Source organism: Idiotropiscis lumnitzeri, chromosome 15 (assembly GCF_059441095.1).
Source record: "Idiotropiscis lumnitzeri isolate Australia: NSW breed Sydney's pygmy pipehorse chromosome 15, RoL_Ilum_1.0, whole genome shotgun sequence".
NCBI lineage: Eukaryota > Metazoa > Chordata > Actinopteri > Syngnathiformes > Syngnathidae > Idiotropiscis > Idiotropiscis lumnitzeri.
In genome coordinates this window covers 5637505-5660928 of record NC_142405.1, presented here as the reverse complement: position 1 = coordinate 5660928, position 23424 = coordinate 5637505, and the positions used below count along the sequence as shown (strand labels likewise).

The window sequence follows — 23424 nt, the reverse complement described above, 5'->3', positions numbered from 1 at the left end:
TGCAGTTATTTATTAATCTGATTGATCTAATTCCATATTTAATGAGTGAATGAAACAATAAATTAATGACAATTTTAATGAAACATTTCATGGTGTATTCATTTATTTAATTGTGGCACTTTCAATCCTCCATACTTGTAGACCGTCGCATGGATTTCACTTCAACATTCCCGTAGCTGAAAAGTTGTCTCTTAACGAACAGAAAATGCTCAACTTTGGCCCAATTGTTGCTATGCGTGTAGGTCGCTTAATGTCTTCATTTGGATTCGATACGAATTACAAATCATAATAATCAGCGGCAAAGCCATTGGCAGAGATTAAAAATGGGATGTGCTAATGAAAAAAATGCAATCAAGCGATGCAATTACAGGAGGTGTCTTAAATTGTCTGCAGCTGAGCATATTTCACATTTCGCTTTTCCAGCCAAGGAGAACCACGTCACCTTTTCAGCAGTGAAAAGGGAAGATTGCCCTGGGAACAGCGTGGCACTCCACCTACACACGCATTTAAGTGCTTCGAGGAATTTGTTTGCATTGTCATGTCGCAATAATGGCGGGAAAGCATGGCCGACTCTTTGAGAATCCGTGAAGTCATTCCGTGTCCATGCGGCCCAATGGCGGCGAGTATCTAAAAAAAAAATTAATAAAAATGGTGTCGAGAAAAGGCTTTCCGCCAGAGGTGCTTGTCCACAGCACAGTCCGGCGTCAGCTGAGGGCAGCCATTTTGCTTCATACTGCCACTTGCCGTTACCTGAAAATGACATCACAGTGGCGACGAGCTCGGCTTGTCAACGTCACATGACCAAACGGCGGAAAACAGGTGAGCAATGGTTGGTTGTTACCTGAGCCCACAGTGATGTCATTTTCAGTCAACAGCAAGTGGCAGTAAAAAAGCAAAATGGCCGCCCACCCCCCGAGATGGATGGAAATGGCAGGTTTTTTTTACTGCTTAATTCACATCTCACATATTATTCATCAGAATGTCGTCTTTAGACCAGTGGGGCCGCGTATTATGGACAATTTCTGACTTGACTTCCCCTTTAAATGTATGCAGGCATGTATTTATGCCTTAGGGCATAATATGCAAATGAGGAAGCTTCCAGAGGGCTCTCTAACATTAATGATGGCCATAAAAAAAAAATAGAATAAAATCACGCATTTAATGTAGGCTTTTTTTTTTTTTTTTTTTTAACTTAAAGTGACGCTAACAGTAACTTCACTGTTTGGATTTGTCAAATTATTGATAATTCCGTTAACCAAAATAAAAAAATACATCTGCACCTTGCTAAGTGCTAATTGCTCGTCAAGGCGCAGGTGTGATGCTGCTAGGAAGGCTAAACGCGAGGCCTCGCTTTCTCACTGTCGTCATTTCAGTGCTGCATTCACTCACGGTGCAACTTCTGAGGAGTGCAGGTTGCTGCTGCTGCTGCTTCTTTTTTTTTTTTTTTCCCGCTCTCTTCTCTACCCCCCCACATCCTCACTTTCTTCTCAGAAGGCAGCCATGACTCTTGGAGCTCTTTTATGGTATGTTTTATTCATGCACTACCTTTCTGTATTGTTATGAGACATTTTTAAGGCCACTTTCGAATCAAATGCAAGGCCTCTGCATCTTTGAATACACACTCAATTGGACTGATTTCAGGAAATGTTTGTCGCAGATAAATTTTAGTTTAGACAACTGCAGTGCGTGCGTGTTCACCATTTGACTGACTGCAAATAAAGGCATTACTTATTTGGGGATTTTTTTTTTTTTTTTCCCTGCAGGATTTGGTCAACCGCACATTTAAAGATGCTCATTTTTAGGGCTAATTAACGCCTCTTGGGTTAAAAAATTAATTTAACTAAATACTATTTTACATTAAGGCATGTAAGAATGATTTATTATATATTTTTTTTATACCTCTCCTGTTATTTGAAACTTTTTGTGATTCTTTTCAAACACGTTTAAAGGCATACAATTGTCCGCAGTAAAAAGTTATAATCCAAATCATTTTACTTGAGCAATAATTTACTGGACCTACTCATGTTGTAGATAATAGAAATGGACAAACTGCTGATGCACATATTCCAGTTTCTGTTGAAGACTTCTATTGGCACCCTACTAAAGTCTGGCAACCTGCCCAACGCCGCTTTGGCGCTCAAGGGCTCAACATGTGGCCAGACTCTGGATTGGTGGACCCGCAAAGTGTTAAAAATGCCGCTCGCTACGCCTATCCACCAAACAGTCCTGACACCGCACAGTCCGGTTCTGGTAATGGAGATGGCAACCACCCTGTCTTTGAGAGAGTCTATCCATTCCGGCCTGAGGGGTCTTCTGTCTTAAATTATCTGCCATTTGGTGGTTCCCGGTTTGTATACCCACCTGTCACTTGGTGGCGCTACAACTTTGCAAGCGATGACAAGCCTTCCAGGCTTCCACAAGCGGGAGTGGACCCCGAGGAAGAGCAACTAGAGGCCATCCTGGAAGAGGAACCAGAGGAGCCAGCAACCTACATCATCCGTTCCAGAAATGGCCACGAGCGAGACAGCTCTCTATTCACCAAAGCCAGCTACAGTTCTCAAGTTGTGCACCCACTGGCTGGATACCACTACCATGCAAGGAAACACTTTGGAGCCAAGCACTGAAGACTTTGTCTTGAGTTGTAAACATGTCATGTGTGAAATAAAACGTGCAATTTTCCCAATAATTTATCTTTGCAATCAACATCAGCTGCACACAGAAGCCCCTTTTGCAAACTAGCAACAAGCGTACTCTTACATTGCAAATGAGCCCCAAGAGCATTTTGCACATTTTACGTTTCATAAGCTGCAACATGAAATTTGCAACGTTTACCTTGGCATTGGAACCCTTGTTTGCCGAATCCCCTGCAACGTAAACAAACGAGTCAGCGCTGCGAATAAACTGCAAGCAAAAAGTTCCGTTTCGAGCTGAAAGCGCAACTCGGCTCACCATATGAAGTCCGTGCAGTGGCTGCAGAAAGTCGGCTGCTTGAAAAACCTGGCGGTAAATTTGTGGTTTTTCACTTCGTGCACGTTTTTCTGCCGCAAAGCACCTTTGCGCGCGAATCGGTTGCCGACCCCGGCCGAGTCGTTATAATGTAAAAGGTGATGATCAGCCATAATGGAGGAAGGGGGGAGGGGGAAACAAAAGTACACGGCGCCAACTTGTGTTAAGTTATTGCCTCTTGACCGCTTTTGTGAAGTGATGCAGTTCCAGCTGGAGCCCTCTTGACAGCTCGCACGCCTCCTCTCTGTCTGAGCCACCCGCGAGCGCTTCTTTTTCATTCAGGCTGACGTTGGTGACGAGACGTTTAAAGACTATGGGATTTTATTTCAACCCGTCGTACAATCTATTCCAAAGCCTGTCAACGCCGTGATTATTTTTTTTATTAAACAAAATTCTAAATCCTTACTTTATTATTCTGGTCCTATTTAATTTTGTAACCAATTTGAAATAAACTCGGCCTCTGCTGTACAAAATACAACGCGTCTGTGAACGCACCATATGCCTCCGCCGCTTCGTCGAGTGCCTCGCATGCTGTAGTTATTTGGCGTCGCCATGTGGACATAATTGGTACTGCGTCTCTTCAGTGAAACAAAATGTGTAATGTAAACTTTAGCGACTTCAATCCGCGAAACTGACCCCAACTTTTCCCATATTATCAACGGGTCATACAATAAAATGGGCTATAAACGGAATTGTAGAAGTTACTAAAATGGCGTTTGACTCTCAAAAAAAAAAACATGACTTAACTTCGCTTGTCTATTCGACCATGTGACGATGATATAGGAACAAACACTCAAAGCCGTTCAATTAACAAAAACAAAAAAAAATCCACGTGTTTGTATTTTTAAATTTGAGATAGATTTGACATCGTGCCAAACTAAAACTAGTGGAGAGGGTTTCCATAACAACAGTTAAGGAAACCGGAAGTGACGTAGAGCGAAGTCTCCGAGATTTTGAATCAAACTCAGCGCTGCAACCCTTTCTCCAGGTATCAACAAAAAGAAACTAAATTGTTTTGCGTGCTCGTCGTGTTTTTCTCACAAATGACGTGGCTGTTGCAGTGTAAGTTAGTAAAATACAGTCTCGGGCGAACTTCCTTTCAATGTTGCTTGTTAGCTTGCAGGCGCTGCACTGTTTTTGTTTGCTTCAAATGTCTTAGCTCCCCGAACGTGAAAATATCATTGTATCCATATAACGGGATGTAATTTTGTGCTACGGGAAGCTCCGCAACGCTAATCTCATTTTTGTTCTACCTTTCAGGACATCATGAACAAAAATGATGAGTCGTTGGAAAAGTTGAATTCTGAATTGAACAATTTTGTTCTGGAGATGAAACTGTATGTCCTCAAACACCCCAACAAGACTGGTGAGAACTTTTACTTCACTGTGGTTCAATTTAACACATTTTTTTTTCTATCAAAACACAATATTACATCTGCGTCCTTTTAAATGCAGAATCATCGCTTTTGTGTTGGAACCCAATTTTGTAGAAGCAATTCAAAAGTCATTCGTCCATAATGTCTCCTGTTTTGCAAATTCATCCCGTCTCCCTGACAACAGAGCGCCAGCACTGTGCACTGTGGATAAAGAAGTTGTGCGACCCAGCAACATGTGGCTCAAGTCTTGCGGGTCACAAGAACCGCAATCTGCATGCCCGTTTGCTTCTTCTCATGCTCAAAAGAGGCGTCTTGGAAGGCCCGTTTGCCAGCAAACCACAAAGTGGGAGCCTCAACACCCTTCCCACTTACATGGTAATAATAATCGCATTTCTATCGAATTGTTTAGAACTTTGCAGAGCTGGGCAGTCTGTCCATAAAATAGAAAATTAAAAAAAAAAAAGAAAAGGTTTCAATGAACAAAGGTTGATTTTAGTCTGGCCCATTTATCGAGAGAAATCTTTAAATTAACCTGTGCTGTTAGCATCTCTCCTGTGGTGGACGCTTTTCTTGGGGGAGAGAGGGGAGGGTGTTAACTGTGTCAGGGCGGACAATTTTTATAACTAAGGCCGGAGGGTCGAGGTCGGAAATGGTAACAAGATTGCGGCCGGAGGGTTGGGGACTCACTGGCAAAAAAGGGTCAACTGCCCAGCTCTGAAAATTCGGTAATAAACGTTTCAAGTTTCCAGTGATTGACTGAGAGAAAAATTCTCAATGGGCTTTTTTTGTGTGACTATTTTAGTCCATTTACTTTGACGAGCCTCTTATTGGCGGCTCGGAGGATCACGGCACCGTGATTCTGCCTGACTGGGTGACGGGAGAGCTTGATGACTGCGCCGAGGACAGTTTGGCTGCCGCCTTGCGTAAGAAAAGGACGACTTCTACGCCAATGTCTGCTTTTACCAGGTATATATTTCTATCCATGTTTATCACATCCACTGCTGTAGTTGTTTATATTTATCACTTGGAATCCAAATTATCTGCGTGAAAACATTAAACGTGTCAGCCAAGCCAGACACGCATGGCATATTTACGGTATTTGCTCAGTGGCGCCGTATCTGAAGAGCCGGCGTTCGGCATTGCCTGCTCCTTGCATCAGTCTGCGGGAGCTGTCCGTTTGGACTTTTCAAAGAGGCAACACTTCAAAACAGCAGGAGAGCACCAGGAGCTGTTCATCTCTCCTTTTGCTTTCGCGATCCGTCTTGCAGTTTCACTCCTCCCTGTGCTTTTGCACTTGTTGAAGAGAAGGCTCAACAGTTCATTTGCGCATGTGTCATTTTTTTGTCCTCATTCGGGTCTTGGTTGAGCCGGAGCCTATCACAGTTGTTGTTTTTTTTTTTTTTTTTTAAACCTTGACTGGTCAACTGGCCAACCAGTCACATTCACATTTATGGACAATTTAGCGAATGAAATTTCCTAACATTCATGTTTTGGCGATATTAGAGGCGGAGAACTCAATTCAACTCATTTCATAGTAAGGAGCAGTTTGGCAGATAGTGAAAAATTCTCCAAAAGAAAAAAAAAATTTCAACTTTGAGTTGAGTAAATGCAACAATATAACAATAATCACAGGCATATTTTCTTAATCATCTGAAAAAAAAAGTGATCTGACTGAATCTTAGCTAATTCTAATTGTCTTCTTTGTGTTTGTCTGTGTTATACTGCTCCCTAGTGGCCAAGGCCTGCATGCCATGGGAGCCACAATTAATTTTCTTTCTTTTTTTTTATCACATTGCTGGTGTTGAGCGGTAACCTTTTTATGTCCAAACTTGCTATGTTTGACAATAGAATGTTAATGGCTAAGGAAGAAAATGTTTCTATTAATGTTTCTATCTATTCTATTACTATTTGCAAAAATGGCTCTCTGAATATCCTTCACTCAGCTATGCGACAAAGTGGGTAATTTTCCTACTTAATATCCCCACGCTACGCTTCGCCACCTCTTACCGGCAATTGACAAGTTGGCGGCTTAGTAATGAAGTGTCACCGTCTGTCTTTTTACATCTTGTTAAAGTTTGGGCCCATTTGAGCTATAATTGACTCTGTTGGTGCAGTTCTTAAAGACGCCACAAGATGGCGGCCCTGACTAATACGTCGTCTTGGCTCAAGTGCAGGAATGTTGCCGAAACAAACAAATGAATCCTACCCAGCAGCTTTCGCGATGAGCGAACATTGTGATGACTTTTCAATGATGTCACAAACAAACGAGAGAAACACGTCCAAGCTCATTTTGAGCGGCTTGCTTCCAGTGTCAAGTTCACTGTTGAGCTCGCCTCTCTGGGGCCTTTTTCCCTTTATGTCCTTGTTTTTCCTCCCCTGTGCGTCGGCCTGACTCCTGTCTCCCATTTGTGTGCTTTTCATCCACATGTGAGAACTTTTAACCCTTCACCCCCTTTACTCCTGCTCCTCCTCATTTCTTTCCCCCCCAGCAGCAGGCAGATCGTCCTTACGGTGGCACAAGTCCATGTCCTTTCCAAAAAGCCTCTCGCGTGCTCACTTATCTCGCCCTTAAGGGGGTGCGCCTTTTTGGGAGTGGGGGGGGGGGTGTTTGCGTCCCAAGGTCAGACTGATTTCCCGGTCTGCCCGAGGCTGGCTGCGCACCTGGAGGTCAGGCTGCTGCACTGATGTCAGGCTGCTTTAATCAGGCGAGCTGCAGCTTCTGAGGCTCTTCAGGGTGTTCTCATTTTCCTCCCCACGCGTGTGTGTGTGTGTGTGTGTGCGTGTGTGTGTGCGTGTGTAACTCTGGCCTGACTTGCCACCGCTTTGATCTCCGAGCTTCAGACTCCAGACACATCTGATTCAATTATCCTCATCCACCTGTTGACTTAGAGGCCCGAGATTGCGAAGCTCGACACCCACCTCCCACTTGACCCCCCCCCCCTGGTCCAAGTTTCATGGCAGTATGTGCTTAAGCACAACTCAGGCTGCAGCTCAGACGGAGCAGGATGCGAGCCAGCGCACGGTGAGACATTTGAATGCCAGCGTTTCGTCAGGAAAAGCAATGAAGCAACGTGAAGTCATTAACGAGTTGATTTGCCGCCCAGTTTGGGCTGAGCAAACGAGGCCTTGAAATAAAAGGTCAGAGAATTGTTTGGCAATTCAGAGCAGAGAGCGATGCAGTCCTCAATTCAATTGTGCTAATAGAATAATGGAACAAACTAACATCAATTTTAGGGTTTCAGTTTTTATCTGAGTTTGTGAAGGATGGCTATAACGATCGCATGCACGACTATATGAGAAAATTTCTTAATCAGAGATTAAATTTTTCTAGATGATTGATTTATTAGCGGATTCTGAATCTGCCTTGTTTTCTTTTAATTATATAATATTTAATACAGTAATATATTTAGCAATATTTCTGAATCAACGGCTTGGTTCAGCATCAGGTGGATTTTTTTTTCCCACAATAATAAATAAATGTATTCAAGTAAATAGATAAATAATAATAATAATAAATAAATGAATGAATAAATAAAATACGGAGTGTTCAAGCTTTTATAGGTTAAACAAAAAAAATAAAAAGCAAAAAATAAATGAAAATATCTCAATAGGTTCCTTTCGTATTTTCTGCTGGCATGGCTTCGTTAGAGTGCCTCGTTGTCAGCCGCGAGTGTGCGCACGTCACACAAAGAGCCTTGATCAATTAGCATCTGCATGTCCCGGGTTGTAGGAGTGCTCTTTAATTGACAGATGATAATTGATCCGATTGAGCGGCGATGGCCAATTTTTTTCTCGAGTGTTAGCTTGCGTCAACTTAGAAAGAAAAAAATCCAACTATTTTTCTCCTCAACAAACGAGTCGCCTTTTATTGTGGACAGCCTAAGTGCAATAATCATGCCAGGTGGATTATCTCGGCAAAAGAGAAGTGCTCACTAATAGATATTTGGCAGATTTGAGCGCTGGAACCGACCTTTTTGTGGACATCGTGTCGAAAAAAAAAAAATCTTTGAGTTCCGCCGGGTTGCATTTATGTTTTTGTTCAGTATGAAAGTATTATTTCCGAATTTGTTGACTCGTTCAGTGAAGCATTAGAGCGGCCGCGAGCACGTCCATGAACATGTCTTGTTCCAACCACGATTGATATGAAGAGGCACCGATCGAGGTGCGTGCCCTGGAAAAAGCTGATGTATGGAAACAGGCTGACGTAAAGCGGCGCCGTTTGTCCGAATGGGATGAGATGCAAACCACAAAGTATGCAAAGCACTGCCAGATGTTGTTGTGTATACAAAGTGAGACCGACTCGGCTGCCCGCCAAGTCAACTCGAGCTTTGTCTTTTGCCTCATTGTCGATTTCAGGGCCGGCCATCGGAACGAGGGGAACACCCCACGAGGAGCGGGCGCTTCCAGCCCGCTCGAGCCCTCGGCCGGAGCGGTGAGTTCACTCGTGGCTTTCTTCTTTAATGTGGGCTGAGAGGACAGTTTGGAAAGCCCAGAAGTCTGTTTACCAACACGATCCAGGAAATTCCCTCAACGCATTTTGTGCCGACAAGAGTAAATGCACATTTTTTTTGGGGGGGGGTCCTGAAAACATTTCAGCATATGCATAATAAAGTCGGAGGGAAAATGTTAAAAAATATTGGGAAAAAATTGACTGAAAAAAATCAGGGTATAAATTGACAACTCAACCCTGGAGGAGTGGTCCGCAACCACTGGTCCGTGGGCCACTTTGGGTTCGGCAGCGACGGGCCGAAGAGCTGAAAGAAAAAAAACTTGCAGTATTTCTGTTTTTTTTTTTATTATTTGAGGCTAAAAAATGATCCAGGCTTCTCTCCGTTCCATTCACCGTCTTTGACCCGTGATCCATACAGATCAAACATGCCACCAACATCAACGCAACGCCATCCCGAAATCATATTCGGTCGCTAATTTAGGATGCTAACAAACGGCGTTAGTGGCTACTACTAGCTAGCTGTTAGCATTAGCAACAAGTGCCGGCAAAACTCCCCCCCCCCTCACCCCCCCAAAAGTTATGGATTCATTTGAAACAGTCCTCGGCGGGAAAAACGTTGGACTACTACTTTACAGCACATTTATTGATGACGATGGCTGTCTTTGAGGCGCAACTTATCGGTGAATTCTATTGACGGGAACAATGCGCAGTCCAAAACACTGGAATGAGACATTTGTGTCATTTATGTGAGCGTCTAATACCCGTTTAATCAGAATGGTAATTTAATCCTTCGGTATCCCATTCACCGACTCCTTGGCAACACCCAGCAAGTCCACATCTCTTTTTACCAGATTACTCTCGCGCGGTGTTATTAGAGATTTCCTCCTCCCTAAAACTTGCCGCTCGAAAAAACCGCTGCTTGTATCAACACACACTCCCCTGGAAGTAGAAATTAGACGGCATAAAACAAATCCGTCGTAACAAAAGACTGCGGCGAGGTGGGAGGGGGAACGCACGGTATTATTCCCACATCTGTGGAATTCCCGGCGTGACAGAAATTTTGTGGAACCACCAAACATCTGGAAGCTCCAAATGTGGGAGGGAGGAGCGTGACGGCACACAGGGTGGCGAGATGGGAGATAACAAGGGAGTACAACGCTCTTACTATTGGAGGGGAACACCTGTGCATGCATGTGTGCGTCTGTGAGTGTGTAGGTAGACTTTTAAACAGGGTGATTTGGGGACATCTACCCCCTAGGATAAGAATTCTGTGGGTTGTATGGAATTAATTGCTGAATAATGTTTTGGTGTAGTTGAAGCAAAACATATACAACTTGATACATGTCCTACACTGTTGGTTACTTGGAACCCCCCCACCCCCGCACGCATGGGAAAATATTTGGACCCCGAAACTGAGATCTATGAGAAAATAACATTTGTCACATTTGGGCAATGATGATATTAGTAAAAAAAAAATGGACAACTGTCAACACAGAAGTACTTTTTATGAAAGGTTGACATCGTTCACAATTGAAGGTGAGGCATCGACCAACTGCAGCGTTTCTATGCTGTGACGACGATAATCGAGTGTTCCTCAGGCCACACTGCCAATCGAAGTTCTGCCAGGCAATTTTCTTGTTTTATTTCATCCTCTGTATTGAATTCCCAATTTGTACCCGCTTGTTTTAATCTCCCCACCGCCTTTCTTAAGGTGGATGCGGGGCAGATGTCTCCCAATGACAGTGACCTGGAGGCTCAACTCAACAGCTGGAACCTGGGGGTGAGTCCAGAGGCGTGCTGAGGCCGCTCTTGTAATTGTTAATTGTCACATTAGTCGTTACGCGATGTTGGGTTGTAGATATAATAACATTTTCAGATTCATAACAAATTGCACTTACTCGTGGGAATTCTGGGCCTGTTTCGCAGAACTGATACAAAGGTGTAAATTGTATCTTCCGCCATCTAGTGGTAGAGCATTTAATTGCTGTGCCGCTCACTGTACGTTGCTGGGAAATAGTTGAACAAAGATACTTTAATTGTTCGAATTAATTTTTGGACCAATTAACTTTTTCCGTGCCAGTGGCAACTAGTCTAGAGCCTTGCGACTGATCTTTCAAGATTCAAAGAATTTTTTGTTTTATGGATACCAATGGACCAAAAAACACTGAAAAGTTTTTTTGTGAAAATATATACAACAATGACTTTGATGCCACTGATTTTTGTATTAGTAGTAGTAGTATTTAGTTGTGTGTGTGTGTGCATGAATGTTTGTATAATAGCCGTCATCTTTCTGTTCTTTTTGTGGCCTCTTTGTTGTAGATTTTAAGTGACAACCACATTGATCAATTACAAGCGGTCGCATGGTCCTAGGCTCCACCCAGTTTTAGGAGCTTGTGTGTCACGTGGTGATGTCATCCAAAGTGATCCAATGTCGCCATCTGCTGACCATAGTTAATTTTTTTTCTTTATTTTTTTTTCTTTAATTTTCCCGGCCCAGTAATCAAACCACATTTGGCAAAGACTTTTCCCCGCTCTCTAGTCGACGGCAATTGACGCTGACGGCATTTTACACCAACAGCACTTCGAGTTAAGCGTAATTGCGTAATTTCCCGTGGCGCACTGATTGCTGGGAAATCACTGGTAATAACAGTCAATACAGATGATCATCAAACAAACCGAGAAAACATGCCGACGTTATCAAAAAAAACCTGACATCCCTCCAAAAATCCTAAAAAAAAACCCCAAAACATTAAGCGAAGGGCTGTGCTCAAGGGATGCCTTTGCCGTCTGACAGATTGAGAGCACCTCTGGCAGTTTAAGGTTGCGCACCTTTTTTTTTTTTTTTTTTTTCCCCGCCCTTCCTAAACGTTTTGTGCCGGTATTAAATGTGGAAAAGGTTGCGCAATTATTTATCACCGTCTTATTCATTTAACATCGCACTGGGGCGTGTCGAAGACCTCCTTTCTGCTCTTCTGGGTGGTGAGCGTGTGGCTGAAACATCTGAGGCATATTTGCTTCTCTTATCCGCTCGGTCTGGAGTGCACGAGGCTCGATAAACACTCTTCTGATTCCTCCAGACTTTCGCTTTCTGCACCTGTGTGACCCTCGTTGACTCGAGCAACTTTCTATTTTTTTTTTTTTTCTTTTTTTTTAACGTTAGCAAACGAGATCGGTCCTCCCGTACGGCGGTAATATCGGTTATCCATCAGGAGACGTAAAGCCGAGCACACACACACTCTCTCTCGAGCTCCTCTCTCCTCATGTGTTGCGACGCTGATAACGGTTATTGCTCGGCTACGCTTCCCCCCTCGACGGCCTCTTTCAAATCAACAGATGTGTCTCGGCACATCAACACACGCGGGCGAAGCCCTTCAAGTTTATAGAAGTTTTTCTAGTCGCTCTCCTTCAAAGCGGCCTCGTCGTGTGAAATTGCAGCAGAGACGGGTCTGCACATGCTCTCGGACGGCTTCGGCTTTTTGCTTCAGATGTTTTAGAGGCTGCTCAAATTGCTTTCTTTAGTTTACCTGAGCTGTAATCAAGTTGGCTTGGTGGACATACTGGACACTTAAAGATTGCGCAAGATGTTTTTTTTTTTTTTTTTTCTGCTTTCAAAGATGCAAACTTTTAGTTAGCTTGTCCACCATCTGTTTTAAATGCAGTTTGAGGGGGGGGGGGGGGGGGGGGGGGGAAAGCCGTAGAAAGTTGCCGTTGAACAAATTAGTGGCGTTAACTTTACGAGTACGCATCAACTGTTAACACTTGAAGTCGACTAATATCTTAAGATGCAAAGCGGCCGAGCCCAACTTGGTCTGGGCTATCAACAAAAAAAAAAAAAAAGACATTTGGCAACACGTATTGAATAATTTCATCGAGGTTAAACTTTAAGCGTGCATATTCTTTTGAGGCTGCACATACAATATATTGTACTTTATCGCCTTTATGAACTCATTCGCTACCATTGACGGATATAGACGTACTTTCATTTTACCTGGGCTGGCAGTGAATGAGTTAAACAAAGTGTAAGAGGAAATAGCTGAGAGGTTCAGATCGCTCCCATTATTTGAATTTGCTTGCGGCCATTTTGGCGACAAGGTCTGCACGCTTTGTTATTTCATCCAGAAAGTGTTTTATGAATTTCCCCGAGCTGGGCACTTGACCCTTTTTTCCCCCCAGTCAGTCCCCCTGCCCTGCGGCTGCGATCTCAGTCCGGTTCCGGCCTCGACCCTCCAGCCTTATTCATAAAAATGGGCGGCCCTGACTGCATTCCGGACCCCCGCGTGAGGTGCAACATCCATTGAGCTTGCAAGTTGAAAAAAAAAGAAACATAACGCTGACTCGGGAGGAACGCGACAAATTCAGCGGTAGTCCGTGCCACTTGGCCCTCCATTGTCCGCGGTCAGTCGGGAGTACTGAAAGGTTATTCTGTGCTAAACTAGGAAGCCATCAATCACGCCGTGTTTGTTTGGCCAGCGAGTCAGCTCTTGTGATGTGGAGCCATGTCCTATTTTTTTTTTTTCCTTCGGTGTTCGCAGTAGAGCCGTCCATCCACATCGGACTTCAGGGATGTCCTGCCAAGTGGAAGGCCGGACTTTGTGCGTGTGCGCTGTAACTGTGTGTGGCCGCACGGGAAGGTGTGTCCGCGTCGGGCCAGCGTTTAGTCTATCTTGGGCCGCGCTTGATTTCAAGGCTGCTCTTTTTGAGGGATGTCGATTGATTCGTCGGTTTGAGGATTCAAATTGGAGCGCGACTGATTCCTCTCAGCGCTGACTATTTATATCTGCTTCCCTTCGAATGTGCTTACAGTCAAACTCGGCGTCACACGATACGTCATCAAAAAAATCAGATTTGAAGCCGTATTCAAATTAAGCGGATGGTACGATTCGAGATGACGGAAAAAATTTGTCATCCCGAATCCGTCGATTCCCCGTCCTTACATCCATTGTGGATGTTCGAAATTTCCGATGTTGTTCAAGTTGCGTGCTTCCCCCCCCCACCCCCCTTCTCCTTCTTCTCCCGCTTCATCCTCGCGTCAAGGCGATAAGCCAGACGACTGTTCATTCGCCGCCGCCGCTGTCAGTCATCTCAAAAGCGCGTTTGAATCCGAAAAGGCCGTGATCTTGCCGCTCGTCGGCAGCCCCCCCCCCCCCGTAGACGCCGAAAAGCCTTTATTGTCGCAGTTCACACGGATGTAAGTGGGTCATAAACAAATATCAAAAAAGCGTCAGGAAAATAGCAACACAGTGTTCTTTCCCCATCTCCGAGTCAACTGCGGTGATTTAATGCCGCCAAATCACTTCAACTGTGACCTTTATTCGCTCTCATGTGGTTTAGTGGTTTGCTTTCTTTTTTTTTTTTTTTTTGCTTTTGCTGTTTCTCGAGCTCCGTGCCGGAATCAAAGAACGTCGGTTATTGGCAAGGACGTCCGCACATTAGCGTCCGTCCGCAAGTAAACAGACCGGAGATGGCTTACAGATTAGCGGTCGCGGAGTGTTGACAAAAAGACATGTCGCCAGCGGAAATGGAGCCGCTCGCGTACACAATGGTTGTTTTTCAAAAACAGGCAAGAGTTGACGGAAGCGATTCCCGCCACAAGCCTTTGATGTGCCTCTCGCATTGTTGATGACAAAGCGAGAGGGGTATGAAGGTCGGACTTGTTGCCGTGAGGGTTCATCTGGAGACGGCGGTGACATTATTCTTTTTTTGTTGTTGTTGTTGTTGCAGCTTGAGAACCCGAGGTACTTGCGAGAAAAGACCGTCCCCTTGTCTCCGGTAAGTTGTCCATGCATGTTGGCCTACCGGACCGGACCAAACTGGACCGGATTGGAAATCTTCCTCAATTCCTGCCATTAAATGTCTCTTCTTTTTTCTTTTTCTTTTTCTTTTTTACTATAGATTTTCAAGTCTAGCCTGGTTAGGAATCGCGCCGTGACTGCTGATGGGGACTTGCAGTTGCTACACAGCAAGGAGGTAAGCGTGACAAAGACTTTGATTGCAAAGGACGCAAGAGTTTAGCTGGGCTTCACGGCAATTAGTTGAGCGGACCCCGATATGCCAAAATGCCTTTACTTAATTATAATAGTTTGGGATTTAATTTTAGGTATATTTATATACATAATGTATTTATATTTTTTATTATTATTATTATTTTCATAATTTAATTAATTAATTAATATTATTTTATTTTCTTATAATTCCCATAGTTAAAATGTCTTTTAGAACAGAGTTGTCATCATTTTTTTAAATTATTTTTTTTAAAATAATGCTTAGTTTTCATTAGTTTTTGTATTAGTTTGAGCTTTTTGGGGTTTCTGGGGATTTTGGCGAGTGAAAGGAAAAAAAAAAGTCCTAAAAGGTTTGCGCTCCCTTCTTTTGAGCCTACAAGTTAATAAATATTTAAATTTAAAATCTATAATGTCAGCTCATGTATGATACTGGTTGACAAAGTCGAAAATGGTATAATTTTAGTTACTTTTATCAAAATATAGTTTCAGTTAGTTTTCATTTTTATTTCGTGTGTTAATCTCGGTTAAAACGGAGCGTGGCGCTTGTCTGCAACCAGCAGAAGCGCTGTTCATTTTTGTTTATTTATTCATTTCATTTCCCAGGGTGCATTATTCTGTTCAACACCATTGCTGGAATCGAAATGTCAATTCACCACATTCCGCGCGACTCCAATTAGTCTTTCGACAGCATTTAATTGGCCCTGCAATTAGTCGACGAATGATCCAAAATGTAGCCCGCCCTCTCACCCCAAATGAGCTCTGTTTGGCACCAAGTCATGCGTCGGTTTTCTTTCGCGCTTGTCCTCATCGGGGTCACGGATGAGCCGGAGCCGACCCCAGCTGACTTTGGGCGAGACGCTTGCATCCACGTCGGACTCGTCACCTGCCAACCGCAGCGATCCAGAACGCCTGAGTAGGATTTGAGCGACTCTTGAGTTTCACAAGCTACAGCTGTGACCACACGCACTGTTTTTGCTACGGAGGCGAATGCAATCTCACCTTCAACATATCGCCGTTTCTGTACTTGGAGAGGGGACGGGGGGGGGGAGATCACAATGACATCACTTCCCCTTAATCCTACAGGCTTAGCTGAAAATGTACTCAAGTGTTAAACGTATATGCCATATGCCATTAAGCTCACAGCGGCTTAATGAACATCTCGGCTTTCTCGCTCAACTCGCCCCTCATCCAGGCGACTGCGCCCCCAGCTGCACGGACACGAATGCTGACTGTTCTTTTTCCTTTGGAACAATGATTGACAGCTAAGACATCTTCCCGTAAAGCCGCTTTTTGCTTTGACCTGTGTAGCGTGTCACGACTGTTGGACCAGTTGTGGGAAATGAGGGAGTCTCGCCAATCTTACGGATCCTCCGTGATTTGGATCGCATTTATTGATTTATTTTTGTTTTTACCTTTCCGTAGTTTTGTTTTCCAAATGATACTTCACACTCGGAATGGATACACCCTGCGAATAGAGTCTGTGTGTCTTCGGTCTCGTCTTGTGTGCGTTATACTGCCCCCTAGTGGCCAAGGTGCCCACACCAGAAGAAGTAGCACAATGTCCATTGAAAAGCGGTTAATTTAAAACAGTTCAATTCCTGACATTTTATTTAATTGAGTGACTGTATGGTAGAATATTTGGCACCGATAATTTTCTTTGGCAAATCTAATTTTTGGAGTGACGAGGATGTTCACCGAATGACTTCAACTCGTATCTGATGGCGCCACTGTTGGCGTCATCTCCACTTCCATAACGCTTGGCAGGTTGGCTCCGCTTTTTTTTTTCACCACTGCTTGCACATGTAGAGCCCGGAGTGTGTAAATAAATAAATAAATAAATAAAATAAAATAATAATTTTTCACAGTGTTGATGGCGCATTAAAGCCTGAAATCGGCCCAGGATATTTCCACGGCCTCGCTAATTTTCATTGTTGCTGCTTTACAATTGTGAGGATAAACAGAACGGATTACTGCTTATATAAAAAAATAAATAAATAAATAAATAAGTGCTGTCCAAATGAATTAGAGTCGACAATTTAATTGTCTGTTTTCACAGTGTTGTCAGCAACGATAACAAGCAGTAAATACAAACATTTCCTTGCGATACATAATACCGCAAAATTCACAAGGATTCAAAATGTAATAAACTCGTCGATTGATCAACATTCAGCCTTCGGCCAAACGACAATAAATGTGAATTATCCTCAGATGGCACGTGGCCGCTTGCCAGCAGAACGCTGCGTCCCAACTCTCCTTGAGCATCGGTTTAGGAACGATACGAGTCGCCCGGCAGAACATCTCCAAGCCGAGACAAAAAGACGATGCACAAAAGCAACCTTGCTTTTGAAGCCTCAACACTTTTGCAGACGTTTTGCGAGCACAAATCCTCCCTCCGCCCCACCGAGGAAATAAAGGCCTTGACCTCGCGCTGGTTTGGAGGGCAACCGTTCCCTCCTCCCCGTACGAGCGCTTTCACACACCCGCCCGCTGCCGCTTTCAAGAGGCAAGTGTCAAAAAACATGGCATCTTACATCTTGCGAGCTGAAGAAGAGAGGCGGGGAAAAAAAAAGCAACACCACCCAGACGGGCTGATTGAAGGCGTCTGTGAAGCCTTAGGTGTACCACATTCCTCCGCCTCCCTCCTTCACTGACGTCTTTTATAAACAAGTTTTTAACGCCTCTGATCTAGTTTGACAAACTTTCTCAAAAGAGCATTTGAAGAGAGGCTGAGAAAGTGACACCTCCACATGTGCCTTTTTTCTTTTTTTTTTTTTTTACGCATCCCATCCATTTTTTTTTGTGTGCCTGCAGATTCAGGTTTACTCTCCTGCTTTTCAATCACCGCCATCTCGCTTTCTTTACTCTCGTCCTTAGCGTTTTCCCTTGATTCGCTGACAACTTACTCTCTTGTTGTCCTTTCACTTGCACCAACAAATGATGGCGGATCAACACACACACACACACACAAACAGTAAAAAAAAAAGAAGGCAGATGACTAAATAGAACCTCCTCAAGGGTACCGTTTTTCAGAATGAAGTCGAGTGAAAGTACATGAATCAATGCAGCGCACATATTTTTGCTTTTATACTGGTGCCCTGAGTGGAAATATTTCATGATCATAATTATATTCTATTCATATCAGTGCAACTTCTTTTTTTTTTTTAATCTTTTTTTGGGGGGGCCATCTAGAATTCGTCATTTGAGATAAAAATGAATCTAAATGTTCATTTATCCTCTTCATTAGTCATTTAGATTGATTTCACACTTTTTTTTGTATATAAAGCTTTAATAATGCTCAATGAAACATATTTTTCGTTAATATTTTTCTGTGTCTGGAACGGACTTTCACATTTTGGATTTACATTGATTCCAATGGGAAATATTGCCTTAAATTTGGTACGATTCAGTTTGGGTGAGAGCGGATTAATCCGGTATGTCAGTGTGAATGATGAAACCAGATCTGATTTCGATATGTGTCCTATGAGTGGCTGGCGACCAATCCGGGGTTTCATAGCCAAAGGTTAAATTGACCCGCAACCTATTTACTGGCGAAAATGAACACTTGGATGTTACGTCACTTTTAAGTCTAGCGTTGACTGTGCTTGAAGTCTTAGTTTTCTTCCATAACATGAGTGTCCAAGCCGTATTCTGTGACGCGCACGGACTCACACGGCAGCACAGTTGTCGCCCGGCCCCGGCCGGGGATGATTAACACAACAGGACCAGACGCTGACTAAACATGAGTCGCCACATCAAACCCACGGGCAAACACAGAGCGTCGACTTCCAGCCTCAAAAGAGACGAGAAAATATGTTGCCTTTCAAGAAGGATGATATCGTAATTTACCAAATAGAACAAGAGCCACGGCCCCTTAATGTTTCTTGAACTAACGTGCGGGTACTCGGAGAGCCCAACAAACGTGAAATTGTTTTACAGTGACAGACCGAACCTTGAACCAAATCAAATACATCATCTGATCACATTTAGGAGCCCGTTCTGCCGAATTCCCGTCACAATCATCAAACTGTTTTAAGGAGGCCAAATTTGCCATTTATGATTGGTTGTAGCTCGGAGCTGGAGCGAACTGAAATTGACGCACCATTGCAAAGACAAATTTAAATGATTTAAAAAAAAAAAAAGGATTCCAAAGAGTGAAAAAATCAATCTGCTCCAACGAACAAACTTCTCTTACGCTCGCACGTTACAAGTTTGAGTTGCGAAAATATACACGCTCGAAGCCTCGAGTGGCTTTTCACATGCTGTGACAACGAGACGCTCTAGAGCTGCCACGCGAGGTCGCTATTTGGAGGGAAGGAAATTCTCCGGCGGTCGATGTTGCTCGCTGGCTGACGGCACATCGCAATTGCGCTGGATGATTTTTTTTCGGCATATTCCATGTGCCGTCTTGTCATAATCGGCCATCGCTCGCTCGACAGAGCAAATATGTTGGAACGTCTTTTATCCCGAGTCACTACATGATGTGAAGCTGTTTGGATAAAATGTGTAAAAAAAAAAAAAAAAAAACTTGTACTGTGGGTTTTCTGGTTGCAGGTAGACAGGAGAGTAAAAGTGTTGGAGTCCAAACATCAGGAGGAGAAAGTGAAAATGCAGCAGAGACACGATGCCGATGTTGATAAAGTGAGAAGCCGACGTTGACGTTTTTTTTTTTTTTTTTTTTAATTCACACCTTAAAACTGATCCGGATTTCATGCTAAATACAAGAAGTACTCACGACTAGATTTTTAGTTCATTTAAAAAAAATAAAAAATAAAAAAAAAATTGGGGTGGTTCACTCCGCCCGTAACATCCGTAACACCTCTTATCTCCCCTCGGTGACTCATGAAAACGAAAAGGACTGAAAAGGCTCCTTTGCCCTCCTTCCATCCTGCGAACAATCTTCTCATCCAAGCCTCGGAGATGGTTTACTTCACACCGGGCGTCCATCAGATAAGCTGCAGAACAAGCACCTGGTATCTGTCACGTCCCCGCCACCACGTTCCTTTTGCTGCCACAGAAGCTTTTAATAAAACAGAAAAAGGGGGGGGGGAGCTTTAAGATGCCCGTTGCTTTGTGCTTGATGAGACGGAATGACAGCTCGCTTCTCCCTCCCGCTCTTTAATTAAACGCAGATGGTGAGTTATGTCCAATTTAATTTCCTCTGAATCCCGACTCTGTATTCCATCTAATGGCTTCAAAGCGAAGCGATTTAGGGGCGCGCTCTCGACGAGCCTTATGGAAGGTTTCATTTTAATTAGCCGCGTTTTGGTAACGTATCGGCCGACAAAGGGTTGGACATTGTCCTCGTCCCTTTTTTATAAATCGAGAGAGGACAAATTGTTGTGCGATATTTTATTCTTGTACTAATCGATTCATTATTTTGTCAAATGTGTTTTTAATTTTCACCTGGATTTATGTACTCATAACTCATGATGGATCCCAACGGTGGGGCTTTTCTGTGGATTTTTCTTTTACCGGTAGGGGGCGCTCTACAGTTCAGAAAACACGCTAAATAAATCTCAATTTTTTTTTTCTCTCTTAATTTATTAATCAATCTGCTTATGTACCTTTATGGGCATTCAAAGTACAAAATTATTCTGTACATGCAGTAAACAATTTTTTTTAACATATAAAACTGCGGCTTATAGTCTTGTGCGGCTTGTATATTATTTTTTATTTATTTTTATTTTTTTAAATGCGTTGCGGCCTATATTCCGGAAAATACGGTGATAATCACGTATATTGCCAGGACTTTTCTTCTCTATGCAAGAAGAGCGTTAGCGCCAACAATGTCCAGCCTGGAGCAGGGCTGAGGTATTAAAAAATAAATAAAAGAATAAAATTGCCACCCTAAAAGCCGTCATCTTTTGTCCGTGCTCTCTCTGTGTCATCACGTTTCGATGAAATACATTTTCACTGGCTTGGTGAAATGGACTTGGGGGGGGGGGGGGGGACAAACCCCCCCAAAAAATGGAGTAGTCCCAAATGTGTTGTGAACTTTGCTCCAGCTACGCCCTTTTCCTTTCATCACGCGCGTCCATTTTACACCAAGAACGACGGGACTAAGCTGCTAAGTGTGCCGCTATAAAACGCAATGATAGTTTAAAAAAAAAAAATAATAATTTTCTGCCATCTCAACCATAAAATTCTTTTGGTGGTCTCACCTTATATGTAAATTTTTAAACTTTTGCCGGCCTTGGTGAATCTTAATCCCTGATTCAGGGAAGCCGTTTCCGTGCCAGCAAGGCCCAGAAAGGGCTCAATTCTTTTCTGAAAATGAGATATTAGCCTTAAATGATGCGCTACGGTCCAAACAATCGTTAACAATCATTGATGGCGTCATTTCATCCCTCTCGTTTAGATCCTGCACCGAAGGAATGCGGAGATCGACGATCTGAAAAGTCGCTCTCGGGCCCAGCAGAAGGAATCTGAGGAGGCGATCCGAAAACTGGAGTGGAAAGGTGAGGAAAGGGTTAACCGCGAGGATGTTTATGGGAACGTCGGCGAACACTCCAGGTTGAAAACGATCCAATTCCTTCAGATGCGCAATGACGCTCTCCAGCTGCGCTGCTCAATCCAAAAAATGTAATCCTGTCATGTGTTTTTTTTTTTTTTTTTTTCATGCTTGGCTTCAAATTTTCAAGTCTCTTCAAGCCTCTGACGGAACGCAAAGAAAAGCACCGGCGGCCGTCAGACACGGGCTGTTATTGACATTGATTGACCACTGACGTAGCGCGTCTTGTGTTTGCGTGCGTACGAAGCGCGCCCCATCTTCCACCTCCTCACCGCCCCGTCTGTGTGCTCGCCCGCAGTTCAAAGTATCCTGAAGGAATCCCAGGTCATCCGCGAGAGCAAAGACAAGCAGATTGCCGAGCTGAAGAAGATGACAGATCAGAGCGCCGGCTGCTTGAAAAATGAGTGGGAGAAGAAGGTAATGTGGAGGCGCTTGGATGTTCGGCCAAAGGCTAAAAAGAAAAAAAGTGCACAATTGCATAAGACTCTTGATGAATGTCACTGCAAGTAACCAAACTTTTTGCAAACAGCCTTCGTGTGTGTGCAAATAGAGATTGAATCATTCAAGGTGTCTCCCCCCCCGCCCCCCCCTGCTAGCAGCTCCTTGCAGCAGTAGCCGAGGTGGAAAATGAGAAGTTCGAATTGCAGAAGCAGCACACCGATAACATCCAGGAGCTGCTGGAGAGCACCAAGATGAGGTTGGCTAAGATGGAGGCCGAATATAACGCTCGCTCACAAACCACCGTGAGTACACGATCGCGCGTGTTTGTTGCGTTGGCGTTCCGGTGTGTTGCTTAAAAGCCGTCACAATGCTTCCATGTCGAAATGGCGACGTGCGCGATGAGCTTAGCCCCGCCCAAAAAATAGTCGCTTGAGAGCGGAGAAAAGGTGAGAGTGTGAGGTCAAAGGAATATTTTGCGAATCGGGGCTTCAGGTTGCTTTTGGAGTGCCTCGTTGTTGCGGTGTTGAACTGGTGGGATGTATTGCAGCCACCAGAGTTTTTAAGATGTTTTGGCGGCTCATATATGCAAGATGTGCAGGCATCACGCCAGACGAAGAAGAATCTTTTTTAAAAAAAAAATTTATTTACATATTTATTTATTACTTATTTATTATTATTATTTATTTATTATTATTTATTTATACATTTATTTGAATTTTTATGGATTCAATTCAGCAGAGTTGACATGATTTTTCATCTTTTAAAAGCGTAAATTTAGTTAGCAATTTTTAATAAATAATTTAAAATGGTGCTTTGAAGCCATCTTTTTTTTTTTTTTTTTAAATGTGGCTAATCACCATCGGTGCTTCCCAAATATCATTGTTGCCAGTGTCGTCATCGCGTTATGCCGCACAGATTACAGCTCACGCATTGTGCAGTCTGTCAGCAAGCTCACATTTGCAAGGCATCACGCAGTGGACAGTGTGGGACCTCCACCAGTACGGCTCCTCTTTTAATAATTAAGGACAGCCGAGGCCTCTGAGGATGAAAAGAACGCTCTGTCGTCATCTATTATCCGCTCGGCGACACGCACACACGCGCCTCATGTAAGATGTTCAAAGTGGACTTTATCTCACGGAACCTCTCGGACTAGATTTGGCTTTTCGGCCTTTTCCAACATGCTGCTATGCCGTTGTGATGTATGAATGTATTCATCGCTGTCCACAAAGGCTTTAAGTAAGTGGACGCGAACAATACACAAGTGAAATAATGTCCCGCACTGTATTTGAATTTGACCTCCACCCGTTCTGCTACTGATTATGGACACATGAGGTCATAGAGATATGCGTATGAATGTTATCTAATGCGCAAGGCTCAGCCGACCGACACAGTGACTAAGTAGGTGCTCGGAAAGTAAAAGCACAGCCGTTATCGTCCGAAGGTGTCGCTTGGTCGTCTTGCATATGCAACGTGTGAATGATGTGGAGGAAATGCTGTTGTAGAAAACTGACAGAAATACAGGAAGATAGAATTAGTAAAAAAAAAAAAAATAATTTTGATTCTTTAATTTTTGGGATTCCTTCATTTCCTGTACAGGGAATGCTTTAATATTTTTTTTAATTGCCAAAAATTGTAAAT

At 43.5% G+C, this 23424-nt stretch overlaps 2 protein-coding genes across 3 annotated transcripts in view; one reads left to right on the top strand and one right to left on the bottom strand.

Annotated features, from left to right (window-relative positions):
• Window positions 1-3248, bottom strand: part of prkcab (protein kinase C, alpha, b) — a 55768-nt gene extending 52520 nt beyond the window's left edge. The window contains exons 1-2 of one of the 2 annotated variants that reach the window (XM_088316456.1): window positions 2950-3248; window positions 2833-2864 (exon numbers count right to left, since the gene is read on the bottom strand). In XM_088316456.1, coding sequence (XP_088172582.1) covers window positions 2833-2864; window positions 2950-3119 — 202 coding nt within the window. In that variant the 5' untranslated portion in view covers window positions 3120-3248. Of the gene's footprint in view, window positions 1-2832; window positions 2865-2949 lie in introns of those variants that run through there. The other variant, XM_088316457.1, reaches the window with a different exon arrangement.
• Window positions 1307-23424, top strand: part of cep112 (centrosomal protein 112) — an 88586-nt gene continuing 66468 nt past the window's right edge. Inside the window, exons 1-12 of the mRNA XM_088316460.1 lie at window positions 1307-1523; window positions 4267-4372; window positions 4567-4757; window positions 5185-5348; window positions 8739-8814; window positions 10544-10612; window positions 14554-14601; window positions 14725-14799; window positions 19386-19472; window positions 21193-21292; window positions 21644-21762; window positions 21945-22088. Coding sequence (XP_088172586.1) covers window positions 1521-1523; window positions 4267-4372; window positions 4567-4757; window positions 5185-5348; window positions 8739-8814; window positions 10544-10612; window positions 14554-14601; window positions 14725-14799; window positions 19386-19472; window positions 21193-21292; window positions 21644-21762; window positions 21945-22088 — 1182 coding nt within the window. The 5' untranslated portion in view covers window positions 1307-1520. The remainder of the gene's footprint in view (window positions 1524-4266; window positions 4373-4566; window positions 4758-5184; window positions 5349-8738; window positions 8815-10543; window positions 10613-14553; window positions 14602-14724; window positions 14800-19385; window positions 19473-21192; window positions 21293-21643; window positions 21763-21944; window positions 22089-23424) is intronic.